At 41.8% G+C, this 23,217-nt stretch overlaps 1 protein-coding gene across 1 annotated transcript in view; it reads left to right on the top strand.

Annotated features, from left to right (window-relative positions):
* The window catches only part of sdk2b (sidekick cell adhesion molecule 2b), a 939,592-nt gene that overhangs the window by 799,464 nt on the left and 116,911 nt on the right, over window positions 1-23,217 (top strand). The window contains exons 36-40 of the mRNA XM_078225548.1: window positions 1,330-1,445; window positions 9,384-9,570; window positions 19,261-19,398; window positions 20,210-20,371; window positions 22,185-22,310. Of these exons, the coding sequence (XP_078081674.1) occupies window positions 1,330-1,445; window positions 9,384-9,570; window positions 19,261-19,398; window positions 20,210-20,371; window positions 22,185-22,310 (729 nt within the window). The remainder of the gene's footprint in view (window positions 1-1,329; window positions 1,446-9,383; window positions 9,571-19,260; window positions 19,399-20,209; window positions 20,372-22,184; window positions 22,311-23,217) is intronic.

Here is a 23,217-nt window from a genome sequence, read left to right as displayed (position 1 = left end):
TCCATGCCTAAAAGAGCAATAGTCAAGTCTCTCTGAGTTTCCTCCTGCTCCCTCGTTATGAAAAAACTATATCTTCATTCAACATACTTTCCCGAATAACTTCCCTGAGGTTGGAAACTTGGGAGTTGTGAGAGCCAACCTGCGGATTAACCAATGTATTGATGATAAGAATACTATGTTTCTGACTGTTCTAACTGATTTATTTTTGTAAAATAAACAGTTAAATAAGCCGACATAAAGCAAAGATTAGGGGTGGAATTCTCCAGCTACGCTGGTCTAAAAGCTGGAAATTCCCGTCCGACCATCAATACGGTTTCACATTGTCCGCAACCCACTCCCAAAATTCCAGTGGCGGGCAGGATGGAAGAATTCCGGCCTAAGACATTTGTAGCACCTTTACCATGGAAAATTGTACTGAGACACTTCACAGTTTAGAGTTTGACCAAAGCAGGATGAGAAGTTATTTGAATTTGGCAATATGACTGAAGGTATTATGGAGGTCAATTTCAAGAGGGCTTTTGGAGGTACAGAATAGGAAGAAAGGAACAGTCCATCAGAGTTATGAAGAGCAAAGCATGCGAGCAGTGATGGTACCACAAAAGGAGCAAGACCATGGGATGACTACTAATTTTGAAGTTAAGGGTGAAGTCAGTGAATGTTTGGGGGAATGGATGAATGGATCTTAGTCCAGGATAAGATATGGAGAACAGTGTTCTAAATGAGTTCGAGTTTGGTTTGTGTTTATCTGAAGAGGCTGGCTAAGAAACTATTAGAAGAGCCAAGGCTAGAAATAGCAAAAGCATGAATGAAAATCTCATCAGGAAGGGAAGTCAGGGAGAAAATGGGTGATATTTTGCAGCGAAAGTCTTGATGATACACCAATGTTGAGTTTTGAAAGCAATCTCAGGGTTTAGCAAAGCACCACCTTTGGACACTATCAGCTTGAACATGCATTGGCATCTAATAATTGTAATCTAGGATTGTAATCAATTAAGATGCAGAGTTTCTGATAGGTATTGAATTAAATATCTTTAGCCTTGACAGCATTATGTTTCAAAATGCATAGCAACAGTCATGGGATCAAGGCTGGTGATTGAGAAGTAGAGCGAAGTGGGGATAGGACAGGAGAAATTGGTTAGTTTTTTCTAAGAGCTGGCACAGAAATGATGGACTGAATGGCCTCTTTTACTGTCGGATTCTACGGTTCTAAGTCAAATTTAAGTAGGAGTGGTAATAATTATTACTGATTATCTTTCTGTTATGCTTCTGCCTTAAATATTTGGAAGGTAGTCATACTTTTGTGTAACAGCTTCCACTTCTTTCATTTAGTTCCCACTGCATCAGCTCAAAATGTGCAGGTGCAAAGCTCAACGGCGACACAGTTGGACCTGACCTGGGAGCCTCCCCCACCTGAAGCACAGAATGGAGACATGCAGGGATATAAGGTACAGTCAATTTATGCCATATCTTGGATGGAGAAAGGAGCTCAAATAATTGCATAAGAAGAAAAGCAACACACAGGGTCTTGTCTAGATGGAATAGTACAATGCATTGAATGAAAACTAAATGGGCTGTGAAATCTGTTGCCTTTGTAGAGAGGTTTGTACAGGCAAATTAGTTCATTACCATTATACAGGATAGCTGTACAAACTGAATAGTATATCAGTTTACACATCGAGCAGTAAAGAAAATATTGAGTATACATAGAACCTCTTACATCTTCAAACTGACCCCAAGGGTTTTGCTCTCAAAAAATCTTTTTAAGCACATTCATTATTGCTATTCAGGCTGTGCAAACTGAGTACTGTATCATATATAGTCTGGATGCAACTTCTCAGTCGTGCAAAGTCTCTCCTGGTTAATTTCTTTGTGTTTACCTCTGGGTATTGGGCATTGATGGCAAAGCCACCATTTGTTATCCATTCCTATTTGGCCTTGAGAAGGTTGTGTTGAGCCACCTTGTTCAATTGTTGCAGTCCATGTGGTGTAAGTACACCCATAATGCTGTTAAGAAGGAAGTTCTGCTGCAAAGTTATCGCAGCTGAGCACAATCCTGTCCTCAACTGATTTTCACACAGTGGCCATTGCGTGTTTTGTTTCTTTCATTAATCCATGGATATTGAGGATAATTACAATGCCCCTGTCATTACCCTCACTGAGATAAAACTTATTCAGCACATCTTGGCTATTTACATGCTGCTTGACAGAGACATCATGAGAAGCATGCGTTGTTTTCATATGTACGCTGATGATACCCACACCCCTCTCAATTCCTGCAATGTTGCTAAATGATCAGACTGCTTACCTGACATCTGACTGGGTGAGCACAATGTTTTTTGCCAGTTAAATATTGATAAGATTGAAGCAATTGTTTTCGGTCCCCACTCCAAATACCATTCCCTGACCACCAACTTCTGCTTGGCGATAGAGATAATGCTTTGAGATATTGCAATCTGTTCTCAACCTTGGTGTCACATTCGATGGTAGCCATGATGTGGAGCAGCGCTCTGAAAGCTTGTATCTTGTGCTACCAAATAAACCCTGTTGGACTTTAACCTGGTGCTGTGAGACTTCTTACTGTCACATTCAACCCAGAGGTGAGCTTTGGATCTTATATTTGTGCCATCATTAAGACTGCCTATTTCTGTAACAGCACCAACTCATTTACTGCCTGCTGACTTACATTGGCTCCTACTCAAGCAACATCTTAATTTTAAAATTTCATCCTTGTTTACAAATCCCTCCACTCACTACCTTTTGCCACTCACTACCTTTTTTACCTCCTACACCTCAACTTTCTGAGAAATGGGGCGGCCAAGTGATTAGCACCGCTGCCTCACAGCGCCAGGGACCTGGGTTTAATTCCTGGCTTGGGTCACTGTCTGTGCAGATTCTGCACGTTCTCCCCGAGTCTGCGTGAGTTTCCTCCGGGTGCTCCAGTTTCTTCCCACAGTCCAAAGGTGTGTAGGTTAGGTTGATTGGCCATGCTAAATTTCCCTTTAGTGTCAGAGGGATTGGCAGAGTAAATATGTAGGGTTATGGGGATAGGGCCTGAGTGGGATTGTTGTCGGTGCAGGGCTGATGGGCCAAATGGCCTCCTTCTGCACTGTCGTGATTCTACGATTCTATGATCTGCACTCCTCTAATTCTGGCCTCTTTGCATCCCCAAGTTTAATTATTCCACCGTCGGTGGCTGCGGTATCAATTGCCTATACCCTCCTTACACCTCTCCACCTCACTTTCCTCCTTTAAGACACCCCTTAAAATAATTTGACCTTTTAAACACTTTGACCAGGCCTTTGGTCATCTGATCTAAAATCTTCTTATGTGGCCTGATATCAGACATAGGGCCATACCTTCTAATCAGTGGTATAAAGTGATGTCCTGTTAGAATTAAAAGAGTTTACAGTGCCCTTATCTGCTCTAGAAAATTTAGTTGAAACCTCTGTTGGCTGGAGCTGCTTAGGATCTGCAGCGAAAGAGTCCCCCAAGGCCACAGTAAGATGCAACACCGACGAGTTCAGGGAAACCTTGCCCACTTGTGTACTGCAGCAGTTGCTGTAAAGAGGGTACGTTTAAAGGGTCCAGTGACATTGTGACATTGACAGGCCAGGGAGAAGGTAAGTGGATGGGACCTGGATGGGATTTAGCTGTTTGGGTTCAGGTTGGGCGAGGGGGTGAGGAGGGAGTGTCTTGGGGCTTCAGGTGAGCAGGTCCAGTTGGACAGGGGTGTGGCTCAGGGTCAGTGGTCTGGTCGGATGAGGGGATAGAGTCAGGCCCAGAGTGAGGGTGAGTTCAGGTTGGGGGGGTCAGGTGTTGGCTTGGGGGTGAAGGGTGGGGGTTCAGATTTTGGGTCAGATCCAGTTCAGGATGTGGGGGGGGGGGGGGGCGTTTGCTTAGGTCTGATGTAGGGGGAGCGGATAAGGGGGCACAACAGAATTGGGAGTGGGAGGGGTGTGTCCCATACAGTGGGGGTTGGGGTTGAGGAATCCCTTTGAGGGGGGGGGGATGGGAGAAAGAGATCAGGGTGGGGATTGGGAATATCCTGGCGGTGTAATTAGTCAGTGTGTGGGGAGTCTAGAATGTGGGGGCTGTTCTGTGTGGGGCTCAGTCAGAGTGTTTAAAGTAGTTACACTGAAGTTCGAAGTGCTTTTATATTTTGTCTAACTCTTTCACAGAGCCATCCAAAGTTAGCAATTCAAGTCGCCTTGTCGAATGGCTTCCAGTGCAGCGCAGTTGTCTAGGGGATGTTTGTCCTACTGGATAATTGCGGCATAAACCCTTATCTTGGAACTTCCCAGAGGATTCCCCAGCATATCTTTGGGGCATCCCCAAATCTGATGCTGGGAGCCTGGAAGTTACAGGCCATATTGCTCCTGGAATTCAGCTTGGGGTGTTTTATTGCATTAAAGTTGCTAAATAAATAGAAGTTGTTACTGACACTCCAAACTGGGACCTCATGGGTCTTTATGGCTCGACTGCTAACTGGTTAACTGGAAAATTTACTAAGTTATCTATAAGCTAGGCCTACACCTTAAAAATATATACATTTAGGCAAAGTTGGTAAGAGTCCTGTATATTGAGCATAAAAACAATCAGGAGACTTGTAATTCTTTCACTTTATCAAAAACAGAATCATGTAATCAATTTGTTTTGAAAATTCATTCTTCAGACTCACTGGAGGCGAAATACACAGATGGTTGAATTGTTGAATCAATAGACGATACCCAAAATAACCCATGAGATGGCTGAAAACACTGACTCTTTTATAACTATGAAAGGCTCATGACCAGGACTGATTGAATTATGTCAGAATGATTAGTTCATGCAAGTTAGGTATTGGTGCGTTTTGCTCTGGTTTGTTACAGCATGTTTGCAGCATTCTGTTTAATAGATGGTATGCACGATATTCAGACTTGTAAACCTGGATTTTCATATATGTGGGAAGTACAGAACCACTGATGGTGGTCCTTCTCTTTCTCCTTCCCCAGTACACACAAATTCATGTTGGAGGATTGCCACATTCAGTATATAACTAAAACATATCGAATGGAAAAAGAAAGTTTATGTTATTAAATACAAATGAATCTGTCATGTCATTGATCACTTAAGAATATTAAATATATGGAGCAAACAAATAAAGGCCAGAATTCTCCGGCCGTTCATGCTAGCGGGATTCTCTGGTCCCGCCGGCAGCATACCCCTGCCCCTGGGTTTCCCGATGGCGTGGGGTGGCTTCAATGGGAAATCCCATTGACAGCGGCAGGACCAGAGAATCCCATCATCAGCGAATGGTGCGCTGTCTCCCGTCGTCGAGAAACACGCAACTGGGAGACCAGAGCATCCTGCCCACTGTCTTTTTCACCTACTTACAGGTAAGAAAGAAATTTGTAGTGCTCCCAACACCCTCATGTACTGCCGTTGTAAAAGCACTAGGTACCTGTATTCAACATCTTCACATGAGTAATTATGTAAACTTGCTACATATACATGCTTGCAATTTAGGTAACTTGAAATGCCCAAAATATACAAATGAGCATCTTCACTTTCAAGATACAGAGCAACTTTACCAGAATTATTCCAGGATGGCTCAGTGTTTAGCACTGCTGCCTCACAGCGTCATGGACCTGAGTTTCATTCCAGTCTTGGGTGACTGTCTGTGTGGAGTCTGCACGTTCTCCCCATGTCTGCATAGGTTTCCTCCGAGTGCTCCAGTTTCCTCCCACAGTTCATGAATTGGCCATGCTAAATTGCCTCTTACTGTCCCGAAATGTGTAGGTTAGGGGGATTAGCAAGGTTAAAAAAAGGAGTCCAGACGAATGATGGGGGGATCTCGTAGAGACTTATAAAATTCTAACAGGACTAAGCAGGATAGATGCAGGAAGGATGTTCCCAATAGTGGGGGTGTCCAGAACCAGGGGTCACAGTCTGAGGATATACCATTTAGGACGGAGATGAGGAGACATTTCTTCACCCAAAGAGCGGTGAGCCTGTGGAATTCATTACCACAGGAAGTAGTTGATGCCAAAACATTGAATGCATTGAAGAGGCGGCTAGATGTAGCACTTAGGGCGAATGGGATCAAAGGTTATGGGGAGAAAGCAGGATTAGACTACTGAGTTAGATGATCAGGCATTATTGTTGTGAATGGCGGAGCAGGCTCGAAGGGCCGAATGGCCTCCTCCTGCTCCTATTTTCTATGTCTCTAAATATGTGAGGTTACAGGGAAAGGGCCTTGGTAAGCTGCTCTGTCGGAGAGTCAGTACAGTCATAAGGGGTCAAATGGCCTCCTCCTTTACTGCAGGGGTTCTATGAACTGGTGGGTTCAGTTATGTAGAGTGAGACTGGGATTGTTCTGCTAAAAGCAGAGAAGATTAAGGAAACATTCAGTCGACGTGTTCACAGAAGTGAAGAGTTATGACAGAGTAAATAAGTAGAAATTGAGGAAACTCTCCCAGAGGGAAGATTAAGGAAAATTGTATTTATGCAGCAAAGTTGTTATAATGTGGAACTGCCTGATAGGGTAGTGGAAGGAGATTCAGCTTAACTTTAAAAAGGGAATATATACTTGTCAGAGGGAAAACTTGCAGGGTTATGGAAACAGCTGGAGAGACGGACTAATTACTGTCAGAGAATTGATGTAGGCATGTTGGGCTGAATGGCCTCTCTCTATTCTGGAAGATGCTATGATCTCATCTACTTTTTGTTCATATAATTAGAACAAACAAGGATGGAAAGCATGCAGAATATGATGTAAATAGAATGTAGTAACAGATACCTTAGAATCTGTTCAAGGTACGTCAGAAAATACATTGCTTTAACAGGATTGTGACACCATACCAAGTACAAAATACCATTCTGCTGCTGTGGTTCACCAGTATGTGTTCTTTTAGAGCTACAAGTTATAATTACTGTGCATTTTTCAGATCAATTAGTGTATAGATTGACATTTTAAAAATTATACTTCTTTTAAGTGTGCTAGAAACATCAGTATGTGTAACAGCTAGTACCTGAAGTGTAACAGACGCATGGATGTAAAATAGAAAAATTTTAAACAACATGTAATATAATATGTAATAATAATATATAATGACCCACTTTTACTCTTGTATCACCCATCTGCTGTCAAAATTCTTGTGCATGCATTTGCTACTTCCTTTTTGACTGAGTTCAAATTGATGCACATTATTAGGTCACTGCAAATCAATTTCATACATCCTATTGGTGTGTTTAGCAAACAACAATTGTTTCTCTGTATGGAGTTTTGATTGTTGTCCAGATTATTATTACATTAGGAATTGTGAGAGCTCATTTCCACATTGCATCATGTGATGATTTGAAGTTAGGATGTACTAACGTTAATCCAGTACTCCTGGTACTAGCATCAAACCATTTTTTTAAAAGTGTAATAATTAAAATTCCCTCATTCATCTGTTGATAATGAGGTCATTTTATCTAATCTCTCCTTTAAATAGGGCAAAATGTATGCTAGTTACTTTTTATTGTGGTTCACAAGATCAAAAAATAGCTGTAGAGAAGACCCGTCAGCAACTATCTGGAAAAACATTGGAGTTCCTTCTTTCATAGCAATTAGTTATTCATGAAGCATGTTTGTCCATGTTTGTCTTCACTATATCGGCCAGGAATCTATTCCATGTATTCATTACCCTTTATGTAAAATGTAATTGGAACGCCAATTATTGAAGGATTGCCTTTCATCAGTTTAAAGGAGTATTGCTTTCTCCTGTTGTCATGTTAGATTAAAATGATAAGGCCATGAAGTTGTGTTCTGTAATGTACTTTCTCCATGTGACTTGCTATCTTTTAGGCTGGTGTTTTGTCCCTTCTTCATAGAATCATAGAAACCCTACTGTGGAGAAGGGGCCATTCTGACCGAGTATCTTGCCCAGGCCCTCTCCCCCACCCGTTCCCTGTAACCCCACACATTTACCATAGCTAATCCATTTAACCTACACCTCTTGGGACACTAATGGGCAGTTTAGCATGGCCAATGCACCTAACTGGCACATCTTTGGACTGTGAGAGGAAGCCAGAGCACCCGGAGGAAACCCACGCAGACACGGGGAAAACATACAAACTCCACACAGACAGTGACCCAAGGCCAGAATTGAACCCAAGTCCCTGGCGCTGTAAGGCAGCAGTGCTAACCACTGTGCCACCTGGTCACTTCTTTTCAAGACTGAAAAACTGAATTTTCTTTCTTCATAAGACGATTAACACAATGGATCATTGTCATGACCCTCTTTGCACCATCTGCAGGGCTGAATGTCTGACTTGAGACTTTGATTTAAACTGGACACTAGATGTGTTCATCATTAATTCAGCTAATGTTCTGGGGACATGGGTTCAAATCCTGCCAAGGCAGATGGTGGAATTTGAATTTTTTTTTAAATCTGGAATTAAGAGTCTACTGATGACCATGAAACCATTGTTGGAAAAACCCATCTGGTTCACTAATTTCCTTTGGGGAAGGAAATCTACCGTCCTTACCTGTTCTGGCCTACATGTGCCTCCAGAGTCACAGCAATGTGGTTGGCATTCAACTACCCTCCAATGGCAACTAGGGATGGGCAGTAAATGCTGGTCAGCCAGCAACGCCCATGTCCCACAAATGATTTTTTTAAAATCCTCAGACATGTACTGTGTTCATTTGGCTCAATAGTTTAGTATCCTATTGTCAACTAAAAAGTGTTGAGCCTTCCTTAAACATAGTCTTCCCAGCTACTGGCCTTAATAAATTTGATGAGTTTATGTTGCTGTGTGAGACATTAGCACTTCCTGGCCCCTCGCCTCAGACAAATTTATCTTGGATGTTGTTATCCTTTCTCCCGGAGTCACACATCAGGATCAGTGGCACTAGTCCCATGTTAATACAGCAAGAGGGCTTTTTAATATTTAACTAGTTGCATCCAATTAGACTATTTCTAATATTCATTATTCAAATGTTTCATAATAGTGCCAGCATTGCAATGGAGTGCTGCAGTGAGGAACAGTGTGACTGATGCCATTACTGATCAGTACAATTAAGCTTCATATATCACTTTGGTCACCATTATATAATATCTTCTGGAATATGGTTTTGGATAAAATAATTTTTGGCTCACTAAATAAATGGCCATTACAATTGGTGACTGGTGAATCTGGATTTTAATTGTGCATGCTTACTTTTGAAATGTCAAGAAAATGGGGGCCTGGATTGAAAGACTAGCCAACTTGTAAGGTTCCTTTTTTATTCCAAGTATGTATGTTAAAACATGTGCTTTTCACATGAATGGTTGGGTAAAGTTGTCTGAGACAGAGCCTTTACAACATTTTGTCATAGTAAATTCTCTATTAGTTCAAAGGTATAACTTTGCTTTTAGATTTACTACTGGGAATTCCAGCGGCAGAATGAGACAGAAAAACTGAAGACTCTTTTCCTCCCTGAAACCAATGTGAAACTGAAGAATCTAACGGGATACACTACCTACCTGATCAGCGTGAGCGCATTTAATGCTGCTGGGGATGGTCCGAGAAGTACGCCTATCAGGAGTCGGACACAACAAGCAGGTGAGAGCAACAAAATAATTCTGAGGAAATGCAACCACTGGGTAGGACTGTCATTTAAGGGGAAAGAATGTTTAACTTTGCATAATTTAAAATGTTTATACATGTGTTCAGCTGTTTCTATGGGTGGTGGCTAATTGATGGAGAACCCAGATTGTTCAAACTATGCCTGCAGTGCATAGATTTTTTAAAATCTTTAAAGTTTGTAATTGGACTTGTTTATTTATTAGTGTCACAACCAGGCTTACATTAACACTGCAATGAAGTTACTGTGAAAATCCCCTGGTTACCACACTCCGGCGCCTGTTCGGGTACGCTGAGGGAGAATTTAGCATGGCCAATGCACCTAACCAGCACGTCTTTCAGACTGTGGGAGGAAACCGGAGCACCACACAGACACAGGGAGACTCTGCGCAGTCAATGACCTAAGACCAGAATTGAACTGTGTCCCTGGTGCTTGAGACAGGAGTGCTAACCACTGTATCACTGTGCCGCCCCATTGTGTTTGCATTTCAAATTTTACATCCATTATTTCCTTTATTGTTGCATTTTGCATTTTCTTTGTCCTTGAAACCACTATTCACTAAAAATAGAAGTTACCAAACAAAGGAAGGCCAGTTAGCCTTTCATATCCATGCTAACTCTTTATCAGAGCAATCCAAAATAATAATGCATTTTTATTTATTTAGTTTTTCCCCTGGAGTTTCAGAGTAGGGTTTTGAGTAGGTTGATTGGCAGAGTCATGTGCTTAAGGGGAGGAGCTAAAGTTACAGGGAAAAACAGGCAGTTACTGCTGGGTTCTGAAAGAAGCACGTGGTCTCTTTCTCTCTGGAGGCTGCTGTTTGGGATCTGCGAGGAGAAATAGGTCTCTCTCTGTCCCTCTCTCCAGATGTGTTCTGGAGGCTTGAGGACTGGCAGCCCAAGTACCAGCACATAATCCTGAGTGTTGCTAATCTAGTTTGAAAAGGAGTTTAAGTCTATAAGAAGATTATTGCTTGAATTGGAACTAATAGAGATAAGTTAGGAGTTAAGGATTGTATCTTGTCATGTTTAAGTATTTCAACTGGTAAAAGTTAAGCTAATTCATTTGTTATCTTTAAACTGTATTGTTAAAATAAAGTTTCTTTTGATAAAAGCGTTCTAGTGGGTCAATAGAATCACACCTGGAGTAAAACATATCTTACCCTCACACTAATGCCAAAATAGAAAAATAGTTGGGGTCTAGTCTAACTTCATAATGTAACCTGATCTGGTACCTTAACAGAGGCAACAGGGCATGGAAGTCAGCAGGGTCTCCAACCTCAGCTGTGGATCATAGGGAAGCACCTACATATAGGGTGAGGCTGAGGAAGGGTAAAACTAGTTTTAGTAGTTGTCACTGGTGAAAGTAGACACAAGTGTAGAAAGGTCATCACTGTGCATAGTTCTAGAATAAAAATTAACTTTGTTCACCCACAGAGCCTCACCGTGTCACTTGGTGCTGAACGCTATGTGAACCCTTGTGCACACGCAGTGCTTCGTCCCTGATGAGTGTAAGAATGGCTGTGCAATGTCTCAACCGCTCTGAAGTAACTATAGACAGTCAGCGGCACGCAACCCCTGAAACCCTTCCTACATTCCTGTTCATTGATCCTGAAACCCTTCCCATATTCCTGTTCATTGAATGGTCATCATCGCTCCCCTGCAGAATCCAACCAATAGCTTTGGCCTCCTGCCTATGAGACGTGCTATGTTGATTGGATGTTGCTGGCACCGCATTTTCTGTTTCACCCAACACCCATGCCCACCTCCTTCCTCAACATCCTCCTCATCCAAGCAGATGTGATGCTTACACATCTCCTCCTGTTCCAGGTGGTCTTGCCTCTGTAGTGCCAAGTTGTGGAGTATGCAGCACACCACAATAATGCGGAGACCCTCGGGGGGCTATTTTGTAGGGCATCCCCCGACCGGTCCAGGCACTGGAATTGCATCTTCAGCAGTCCATAGGCTTGCTGCACCAGCGCGCACGTTGAAATGTGAGTCTTATTGTATTGAGTCTCCACTGGTGTTTGTAGCCTTCTCATTGGTGTCATCAGCCTCTTTCTGAATGGGTCCCACATCCCTGAGGAGACATCCTTCTAGCTGCCACTCTCCCTCAGTTGGTATTTGTGAGCGATCCAATATGTAACTGTAATGGAAACTCCCTGAGAAACAGGCACATACCTGCATGATGTGTATTGTGTAGTCACAGACAAATTGAGGGATTGGAATCCCTTACGAATCATGAATGGCGCCATTTGTCGCGATAGTGACCTATGAGTCAAATGGATGCAGCCAATGATGCCTTGCACTTGGGGTATCCCTGCTATAAGGGCAAAGCCCATGGTCCTGGCGTCCTGGCTCGTCTGATCCCAGTCCAAGTTTATAAACATCTCTGTCGTTGTACACAGGACATCTGTGACCTCCTGATATATTTGTGAGTAGCAGATTGGGAGATGCCACAGATGTCCCTGTGCTGCCCTGGAAGGAGCAACTGGTGAAAAAGGTTTGTGCGCCTGTGATTTTAAGAGCCATAGGCATTGGGTGTCCTCTAGTTCCATGGGGTGCCAGTATGTGGCAGAGGTAATCCACCGCCACCCATGACAGATGCAGACTCTCCGGTACTGACGGTCAGACAGCGGAAGTTTTAAGCACCTTTGTCGGAAGATTCTGGCCAGTACTGTCTCCAGGTTTGACTCTGTGCTGCTCCTCCCTGGACAGCTGCAGGCCTCTGGTCTGGGGCATATGCAGCAGCATGCCTTTGTTTCTGCTGCTGGTGAATCGCGATTAGCCACAGGCTCCATGATTCTCCAGAACCATGCACTGAAAGAGTGAGAACATCACAGTGAGCTAAGAGGAGTCCTACCACAGCAACCCTGACCTTCATCCCTCCATGTATCTCTGCCTTCCACCTAAGCGCTTCCCATTCTCTGAGTGAGTATCTGCTCTCCATCCCAACATTCCCTCTAACACAATAGCCACATCCCCAGATTATTTCCCCTGTAAACCACCAGGGTGAATACTGCTGAGCCTCCATTTTCTCATGGGACCCACCTATTCCACCCCCCCACCCCGGGCTCCAAGTTGCACATACCTGTGTCCCTAGCATTCAGTAAGAGTTTTAACAACACCAGGTTAAAGTCCAACAGGTTTATTTGGTAGCAAATGCCATTAGCTTTCAGAGCGCTGCTCCTTCATCAGATGGAGTGGATATCTGCTCTCAAACAGGGCATACAGAGACACAAAATCAAGTTACAGAATACTGATTAGAATGGCACCAGTGTGACATCACCTGCTGAATATTCAGTGCAGGCTGAATATTCATCCGAAGTTAGCAACCTTCACACTGCCTTCCAACACATCGAATTTTCTGTTACCTTCTGACTTGATAAATTGACACAGGATGCACAGTGTAGAATCTACTTCTCTAATTTTGGAAATTTTCAGCTCCAGTGAACCTTACTATTGACATCCACTGGAACCTCTGTTGCATTGTCTTTCAGAGAAGAAACAATTTCTGCACTAGTAATCTCCACCAACGTCAAGGTTATTATTATCATCCATCGAAACAACAAGTTCAAACTCATCATTATTATTTGTTATTGAATCAGAATACCAGGAATCCCTTCATTAGTCTTGTCAAATTCAACCGTTTTCCTACTGGAAACTAAACCGTAGTTTCTAAAGCCGTTACTGATGCAGTTTGGAGTTACTGAATTTCAAGCTCTACTGGATAGGTGCATAGCATACAATATGCTATTGTTTTCATAATCTGTGAAGTTCCTCATTGGAATGGAAACAGAAAATACATTGGCGTCTTTTAATTAAACACAGGCCAGGAATCACTCCTGGGACTTTTCTGGGCTACATGAATCAACGTGCTACAGAATAAACTCTGAGCTGTTGGATTCTTAAATTACTAACCTATAATATGCAAATACATTTACAGCAGACCTCTCTGTCTTTTTGTGGCTACTTATGAAAGCCAAAGAAAAAAAACTACTGTAAAATATCTTTTTATGGACTCACTTTTAGCGTGTAAAGAAAAACTGATTTTGTCAGAGACTGTGGCACAACTTTGATTGTCCAACCTGAACAATCATACAAACTTTATGGTGAATGATATTTGTTTTTTCAGTACTTTGATGGTGTCCATTAAACTACCTTCCCTGTACACACATTGCAAAGCCCAATGAGAAACAAGATACAACAGCACATGCGGGCAGAGAATATGAAATTTGTTTCTACAAACCAGTGCAATTACATTTTGAAATGACCTTCATCAATGCTGTACCATCAAGACAGCTGGCAGATAGATGTCAAGTCTTACTGCATGTAAAGAAAGAAAAAATCCAGGGGTCAATTTACCCTGGGCTGTTCTAACATAGTACATATTTCCTGCTGCATAATTGTTAAGTGGATTAATTGGCTACAAGGTGAAGTCAGAAACTTGAATACTATCTTTTCACCGTTATTAAGTATGTTTCGATTATAAGTAATCCTTTAAAGTGGAAGTTATCTGTATTTTACTGGAGAAATCAATATAACATTACTGAAATTTTGCAGAGGACATAGAGCATGTGACACTGCAAATCCTTTCAAGATAAGAGCAAACTGTGTCCTAGATGTTATTTGGTACAGAATAAAATTCACTTGGTATTTAATGATATGAATTGCTGGGGGAAGCCTCAGAAAGACGTCTTGTTCAAAACAAATATTCTTTGTTTGTTGGTGCTCTCAAGTATTTGGCCTCTCCAAGAACTGCAAGAAGCTGGCAAGTACTCACAGACTAAATGGTGAAGGAATTATTTCTACTTAGTGACTAGGGTGAAACAGCTTAACAAAACAGCAGAGAAATATGGTAAAACTTTACAAAAATAATAATGAAAGGAATCTGAAAGAATTCCATTTAAGTCACGAAGTTCTTCACAGTCACTGTTGTAAGAAGGGAAATAAAGCAGCCAGTTTACACAAAGCAAGGTACCAGAAATAACAATGAGAACATAACTTATTTTTAATTGTATCAGTTGAGGGGTAATTGATGGCTATGGTACTGGGGAAAACCCCTTTATTCTTCTTCAAGTGGTCTAATGGGATCTGGTGCATAGGCCTGGCCAGGCAGGAAGAGCCTTTGTTAAACATTCTATTGAAAGACAGCAATCCCTTAGTACTACTCTGAAGGGTCAGCCTAGAATATATGCTCAAGTCTCTGCAGTGAGCAGAGGGGAGGTAGGAGAATGAGGCGGAAAGGGAGACAGAGCCAAAGGAGAGCTTACAATGGAGTAGCGACAGGGAGAAAGAGTGTTTACAGTGTAGAATAAGGGTTAATAGTTATGTTAATGAGACAATGATGTTAATGATGATGTAGGCATGATGTCAAGAGTCAGCTGACCAAGAGGCTCCAAGAGAGCAAGACATGGAATAGCTTGTGTCCAGAAAATGATGTGCTTACATGAGATCTTTGTAAATCCTTCTTCATCGTGATGTTGAAGAAAAACTATAAGCCGATTATTTTCAGGTCACTTATGAAATAAGCAAAACCTCATCAAAGCATGGTGACAACGCTGGAGGCCACATTTGAAGAAACTGAAGCCACAGATTGGTAACCTATGCAATAAAGCAAAATAAAACTCAAATGTACTGTGGTAGGGGACAGTGACCACGCGTGATGTTGACAGCTATTGAACAAACACTACCCCTTTCATAGTTTTTCCAATACATTGAGGGTCCTCAGCAAGGACAAAGATGGGAGATCCAGAGGAAACAATTTGAAAGGAATCACACAGCTTCAGGCTTACAAGAAAGGCAGAAAGGCACCAAGTCAGTACGTTTTTATATGCAATTGGGGCCAGAGCTAATCATGTCCTCGTATGAGAAGGAGTCAAGGAGACCTTGGAGTCCTGTGAGGAGGTTATGAGCTCCTTTGGTATCTAGTCATTGAATGGGCTAGATTCAACTAGAGAAGCCAAAGTTCAGCTGAATCCATTGATTCATTTATTACCGACTTGTATCAATTGAACAGAAGATGCAGCTATGGAGTTCTAAAGCAAGAGTTAATATGCAATTTAATCATAGCCAGAATTTTCCACCCCTTCAGACTGGCAAATTCTCCAGTCTGGCCAATGTGAACGGAGATTTCAATGGCTCGTTGGGCCCACTGTGGGGATACCCGTGGCGGGGAGGCTGAAATATTCTAGGCTATAGTCAGCGAGCTCGATGACACTGTCAGATTTTTTTCAATCCAAAGAGGATTGAATCTTGCAGGAGCCAAACAGTTTACAAGGCAGGTGGAACTGTGCCAGCAGAATTGGGATGTAATTCAGGGAGACATTGAGGCTCAGGAGGGGTTTGTATGTAAGCCCAAAATCAGGAGCCCCATTCACCAAAAAGCCCATGGAAAAAGTTTTCCAAACCTGCCAAAGGTGGGGAACTTTTTCACCTATATTAAAATGTTCCAAACGTGGCACCAAATAATAACGGGGTGAATTTTCCCTTTCTGTCTGCCACGGGAATCGGAGTGGGCAAGAGATGGACCATGGAAAGGTCCGTTGACCTCAGGGGGTGGGATTTTCCGGTTTTGGGGCAAGCGCAGCCAGTAAAAGCTGCCCTACATCATCACAAAGACTGCCCAATACGGGGGGCTTGTTTATTTACTTATTTATCTATCAGCCACAAGTAAGGCTTACATTAACACTGCAGTGAAGTTACTGTGAAATTCCCCTAGTCGCCACAGTCCGGCGCCTGTTTGGATCAATGCACCTAACCAGAATATCTTTCAAAATGTGGGAGGAAACCACAGCACCGGTTTCTCTGTGGCAGGACAGGAAATTTTACACAATTCTGCAGATGTAACACACCATTTAAAGGAAGACAGCTAGAACAAGCTTCCAATCATTTTGAAGTCCAGAAATTAGAAATACAGCATTGCGACCTGATGATTTCTGAGGAGAAATCAAAGATCCCAATATGCAGTTCTGGTCTACAGAGTTGTAAGTCCAAGGATACAGAACTGAACACTGGGGCAGGGGTCACAGTCTTATCAGACAAATTGAACAGACTTCTGTCTTGAGGAAGTAGAAAGCCAATTCAAAACTATAAGGGGCTGGCAGGCACACACTTCAAAGTGAAGGGTCCATTCACTTCATGCCTTAGGCATAAAGATAAAGAAATTAACAAAACTCTTCACATTTTACAGAACCAGCAAGTGTCTCTGATTAGTAGATCAATGTGTTCAGGGCTTGGTCTTCTACATGGGGGTGCAGGTGAGGGGGTTGCATGTACAGTGTGGTAATGTTATTGGATTAGTAATCCAGAATGCCAGGCTAATGCTGAGGATAAATGAGTTTGAATCCCACCCGGGCAGCTGGCCTACATATGACTCCAAATCCATAACAATGTGGTTGACTCTTAACTGCCCTCTGAAATGGCCTAGCAAGTCATTCAGTTCAAGGGCAATTAGGGATGGGCAACAAATGCTGCCATCCCAGTGATGCCCACATCCCATGAAAGAATTTTTACAAGAGGTTGATGAGATAACAATAGGGGACAATGGATCAATGCTCAGAGGTGAATTTCCAAAGGTGTCCAAGGATTGGAAAAGCCAAGCACTGCAGCATAAATGGAAGTCCACTTATTATGCAGTGAGCTTGTCTTTATTGCAGAAACACCGTCTACTGGACCAAAGAAGGAGATTGTGCATCTCTCACTTTCTCTAGCACACAGGCTAGAAGAGGCAGGTATAGGAGGCACCGAACAAGGCAATGACCATCTGCCACAGGAACGTCTGGACTTTGGTTGGCTCTTTCCAGACCTTGTTCAGGAGAATGAAACCGTATCAGAAGCAGATGATCTTTGGAAGAAAGAATCCTACATCTTACTATACTCTTTGACTCTACTGCCAATGCCCCTGATGTTTTAATATTTCCATATTTGCAGTTGGCACAAAACTAGGTGGAAATGTGAGTTGCAGGAAGGATGCTCAGATGCTTCAAAGGGATTTGGAGAGTTGAAGTGAATGAGCAAATATTTGACAGAGGGAATACAGTGTGCAGAAATGTGAGGTTATCCACTTTGGTAGGAAGAACAAAAAGGCTGAGTATTAAGTGGTAAGAGGTTGGGAAGTGTTGAATTTCAAAGGGACTTGGGTATCCTTGTTCATGAGTCATACAAGTACAGCAAGCAATTAATAAGGCAAATGATATGTTAACCTTTATTGCACAAGAATTTGAGTATAGGAGTAAAGATGTCTTACCGCTATTATATAGCGCCTTGGTGAGAGCTCACTGGGAGTATTGTGTGCAGATTTGTTCTCCTTATCTAAGGAAAGATGTACAGGAATGCAGCAAAGGTTCACTAAATTGATTACTAGAATGGAGTGATTGTCCTGTGAGGAACAATCAAATAGTCTGAAGTTTAGATCTCATTCAAACATCCAAAATTCTTACAGGACTCGACGGGACAGATGCAAGAGTGATATTTTCCCTGGCTGGGGTTCTAGATGTGGAGATGCCGGCGTTGGACTGGGGTAAACACAGTAAGAAGTTTAACAACACCAGGTTAAAGTCCAACAGGTTTATTTGGTATGTTGGACTTTAACCTGGTGTTGTTAAACTTCTTACTGGGGTTCTAGAACCAGGAGACACAGTCTCAGAATAAGGGGCAAGCAATTTGAGACTGAAATGAAGGGAGATTTCTTCACTCATAAGGTGGTGAATCCTTGGAATTCTCTGTCCCAGAGGGCTGTGGAGGCTCAGTCATTGACTATGTTCCACACTGAGATCGATAGGTTTCTTCATATTAAAAATATCAAGAAATATTGGGATAGTGCAGGAAAATGATGTTGAAGTAGATCAACCATGACCTCATTGAATGGTGGAGCAGGCTCGAAGGGCTAAATTGCCTACTCTTGCTCCTATTTCTTATGTTCTTGTGTCTCTTTTGAGGAGAATCATCCTTTGTTTGAAAAAGATAATAAAGAGATGAATTTATTCCATTGAGCCCACCAATGATATGACCCAGCAATTGCAAGGATCCAGCAAAAAGCATCCAGGGAGAATTAAATGCATAATTCAATATTTATAGTTAAACAGCAAAATCAAACAGCATTTTGGAAAGCTTAGATGCAACGCTGCTTGAAGCACAAGTGTTTCGCTGCTGCATTGCCTGAGAACCTGGGATTACGAAACTGAGCTTCACTGGCTAGCATGTGTAATTACGGCATGGTAAGTTTACACGCACAGTTTCCAAAATAAATGTGGACTTAGGACTTTATAATGGGATAGGTTGCCTCAATTATAACAAAAGCCTGACAACAGGAAGTAAGCTTTTGTAGCCAGAATATCCATACAGAAGCAATTTATTTTTAATAAATACATACAGAGGCACACACACATTCCCAATTTTGCACCATTTTTACTTAGTCTTCCCTCTCTCCTCTCAACTTTTCTCCCATGCTCTTGGCCTGAACGAATACTGCACTTCCTCTGGACTCGCCATGTGCCTTGTCATGAGAGATTATGAATGTGAATGGGGAATATTAAATCTTAAAAATATCTTCATTAACGGTGCAAATCTTAAAATATCTCATTTACCAAACATCTGGTTTCTCCTCATTGTGTGTTTTGTGAAGACAGATAACAGTGTGGCTGATTAACTGCTTAATTTTTCCATAAACAGCTCCAAGTGCTCCAAGCTACATACGATTCAGTGAACTGACGACGACCTCTGTGAATGTGTCCTGGGGAGGACCAAAATATCCAAATGGAATAATTGAAGGATACCGACTAGTTTATGAACCTTGTACACCAGTCGATGGTAAGAATATGGTTTGTATATCTATGCTAAGAAGATTATTGTATCAGCACACAATATATGTAAAAACACTGCAAAAGGAATCCACCTCATTGAGAGCCAAGATCAATGAAAGTCCACTATTTCCTACAAGCTGTCTTTCACATCAATTTAATGTTGCTCTGGGTAATACAGAGGCTTCGGATACAGAGTTCACTGACAGTGAGTTAGGTAAGAAATAAAATATGAGAATGAAAGAAATAGCTAAGGAAAAGTATGAACAAAGAGAAGAAAGAATAAATACAATCATTAGAAAGGAAGAAATACTTTAAAGAAGGAAGCAAATATATTAAGTAATAAAACTTCCTGACTTTTATTGTTGCATCATCAACATTTAATCAAGCATAATGGTGACTTGGCAAAGATTCCATAGGATATCCATGTGTGGGTCAACACTGTCTGTGGGTCAACCCACGGAACATGGACTGCAGCCATTCAAGAAGGCAGCTCACCACCACCTTCTCAAGAGCAACTAGGGATGGACAATAAATGCTGGCCAGCCAGCGACGCCCATGTCCCACACATGAATTTTTAAAAATCTATGTAACTATCCCCTATCAAGAGATTTGTCTTCAGAAGCGGGAGAAAATTTGGGCAAAGAGAAAAGAACTGAACATTATAGAGAATGCCAATTGTGATCATATTTACTGATTTCTGATTTCCGAGTGATTTCCTTGTGTACTTGTTCATCTTTTGTCATAATTAAACCATGCAACTACTGTTTTCCTTGGTATATTGCAAACTGGCTGGTTTCAGTAATTCTCTCACTGTACAGGAGTCAGTAAGATTGTAACTGTGGATGTGAAGGGAAACAGTCCTCGATGGATGAAAATAAAAGACCTGTCAGATGGTGTGACTTACACTTACCGAATCAAGGCAAAAACGTACACTTACGGACCAGAAATTGAGGCAAATATCACCACTGGACCAGGAGAAGGTAACTCAATAAGTTATTTTATGCAAATCTTGTTCTCTTCCATTTTAAATGTTTTGAGTTGAAATTTATATAACGTGGACCAAGTGAAAGCTTCAAGTACTGCCAGGGTCAGTTATAATCAGGAGCCTCGATTTCCACAAGTCATCTCAAGTCCAAGATTTAAAGCAAACTTGATTACATTATGTTGTTTAAAAATATTGTTTTACAGGCAAGTCTGTCCAGGGTTGGGGAATATCTGGGTCTCAATATAATATATATTTTAATACATTTTGTGAAAAAATCCCTGCATAAGTGACTTTTGTTTAGAAAAACACTGCATTCTAACTTAAAAAGTAGTTTATTAAGCTAGAACTGAGAGTTTCCTTTGGGGTGATAATAGACATAACAGCTGCTGCCTGTAACCTCACAATCCTCACAAATGGATTTTTGTGAATCATTTTGTGAATAAAATATGTCCACCAGAGTATAAGGAATCTATTAACATAAGCATTTTTTTAAAAAGGTAGGTATCACCGTGTGATTGGACACAGGCTGTGGAGTTTTGGACCAGGTAACATTATTGAAGGATGCAATGGAATAATCATGTCTGAAAGTGACAATTTCTGCAGTAGTAGAAGTGAAATGGCCAAGCCATGTTGTGGAGGTGAAATTTTGCTGGTGGCAAGGATATTTAAGCAAGAAACTGAGATGGCGCATAATCAGGCTCAGAATCAGAGGCTAAGGTATAGAATTTTTGATGGAAATCAAGCAGGATGGCTTTGCTCTTGGCAATGTTGAGTTGAAGAATGCTGCAATGCAAGACTTCATGTTGGCTAATTATGTGGGGAGATTAAGCAATGAAGGGTGGTGGCAGAGGTTGTTTGTCAACATGCCATGAATGATGTCACCAACATTTACAGCAATACTTAGCTGAGGCCGAGAAGGGAGCCAAGAATGCCCCCTTGAGGAACATCTGAGCTGCTGACATGAGAATGGAGGAGAAGCTCGAGTGTGTTGATTTTAGTGGAATAGGTTTAATGGAAAAGGTTAAGGAAGCATTACGAGGGTGGACCAGAATAGAGAGATAGTGAGGAAGGATGCAGTGTTCGATCATGTCACACCTTGCAGAGGTAACTGTGAATGAGCAGGGCATGAGTACTCTCAGTCACAAAGGCCGTATTTTATTGGTGACTTTGTTGCAGCGGTCTTGGTGCAATTTTATAGTGGAAATCGGGATTGGTGAAAGGAGCAATGTTTAAGTTTGGGCAAGTTTGCAAAAAAGCTGTATTCAGAGAATACAGGAATATCAAGAATGTGTTCTTTGGGGGGTGGGAAACGAAAAGGATAGCCATCTTGAATAATACGTGTTTGAAATAAATTACCATTTTATTAAAGTGGGATCATTATGTAGTTAGCTGCCTCAGAAAGCTATTGAACACAGGTTACCTGAGTCTTTTGGTGATGTTGAGCTGAGTGGAATTTGTGGGAATGATGGGAGACGAACTTCAGTTGCACTTTTTCTTCAAATAATTGTATTTCTTTGATGCACACGGAAAATAAGATGGATACTGATGGATGTTAAAACTAAGGGGATTCTCCTGGCGTCCTGACCAACATTTATCTCTCAACCATAATCACCCAAAATAAGGCTATCTATTCATTTATCTCATTGCCAATTTCAAGTTTTTTTGAGTACAACTTGGCTGCCACATTTCCTCCATTATAATAGTGAATACAGTAAAAAAAATTTAACTGAAATTGGATTTCCTAAAGTTGAGAAAGGCAATACTGCATTCTATTTCTATTGATATTATACCTTTTCTTTTCCCGCAAGGTGCTCCTGGCCCCCCAGGTGAGCCATTGATCTACAGGTATGGATCAGCCATTACTATTCATTGGTCCAGTGGAGACGCTGGCAAGGCACCAATCAGTCGATATGTCATTGAGGCGAGACCATCAGGTGAGAAGTTTGACTCATCTGATTAATGTTTCATTCCTTCATTCACCTCAATAGCATCACTAAGACCTGGAACTGATCATTTGGGAAATTATATTAGGGATGGAATTTGAGAAAAGGCATACCATTTCATGGCACAATGAGTAAGTACTCAGGCAAACTAGCAAAGCACCTCACTTCTTCTCTATCCAGAGTCCCAAATTTTCTCTCTTTTGATTTGATTTGATTTGATTTATTATTGTCACATGTATTGGTATACAGTGAACAGTATTGTTTCTTGCTCTCTGTACAAACAAAGGATACCATACCCAGAGAAGGAAAGGAGAGAGTGCAGAATGTAGTGTTACAGTCATAGCTAGGGTGTAGAGAACGATCAACTTAATGTGAGATAGATCCATTCAAAGGTTTGATGGCAGCAGGGAAGAAGCTGTTCTTGAGTCAGTTGGAATGTGTCCTCAGACTTTTGCATCTTTTTCCCAATAGAAGAAGGTGGAAGAGAGTATGTTCGGGATGCATGGAGTCCTTAGTTATGCTGGCTGCTTTGCCAAGGCAGCGGGAAGTGTAGACAGAGTCAGTGGGTGGGAGGCTGGTTTGAGTGATGGACTGGGCTTCGTTCACGGCCCTTTGTAGTTTCTTGTGGTTTGGGACAGAGCAGGAGCCATACCAAGCTGTGATACAACCAGAAAGAGTGCTTTCTATGGTGCATCTGTAAAAGTTGGTGAGAGTCGTAGCTGACATGCCAAATTTCCTTAGTCTTCTGAGGAAGTAGAGGAGTTGGTGAGCTTTCTTAACTGGAGCGTCAGCATGGAGGGACCAGGACAGGTTGTTGGTGATCTGGACACCTAAAAACATGAAGCTCTCGGCCATTTCTACTTCATCCTCATTGATGTAGATGGGCATGTCCTCCACT

This window comes from Mustelus asterias, chromosome 12, assembly GCF_964213995.1.
Source record: "Mustelus asterias chromosome 12, sMusAst1.hap1.1, whole genome shotgun sequence".
Lineage (NCBI taxonomy): Eukaryota > Metazoa > Chordata > Chondrichthyes > Carcharhiniformes > Triakidae > Mustelus > Mustelus asterias.
The sequence above is the reverse complement of the archived record's forward strand: the minus strand, read 5'-3'. Positions and strand labels throughout refer to the sequence as shown.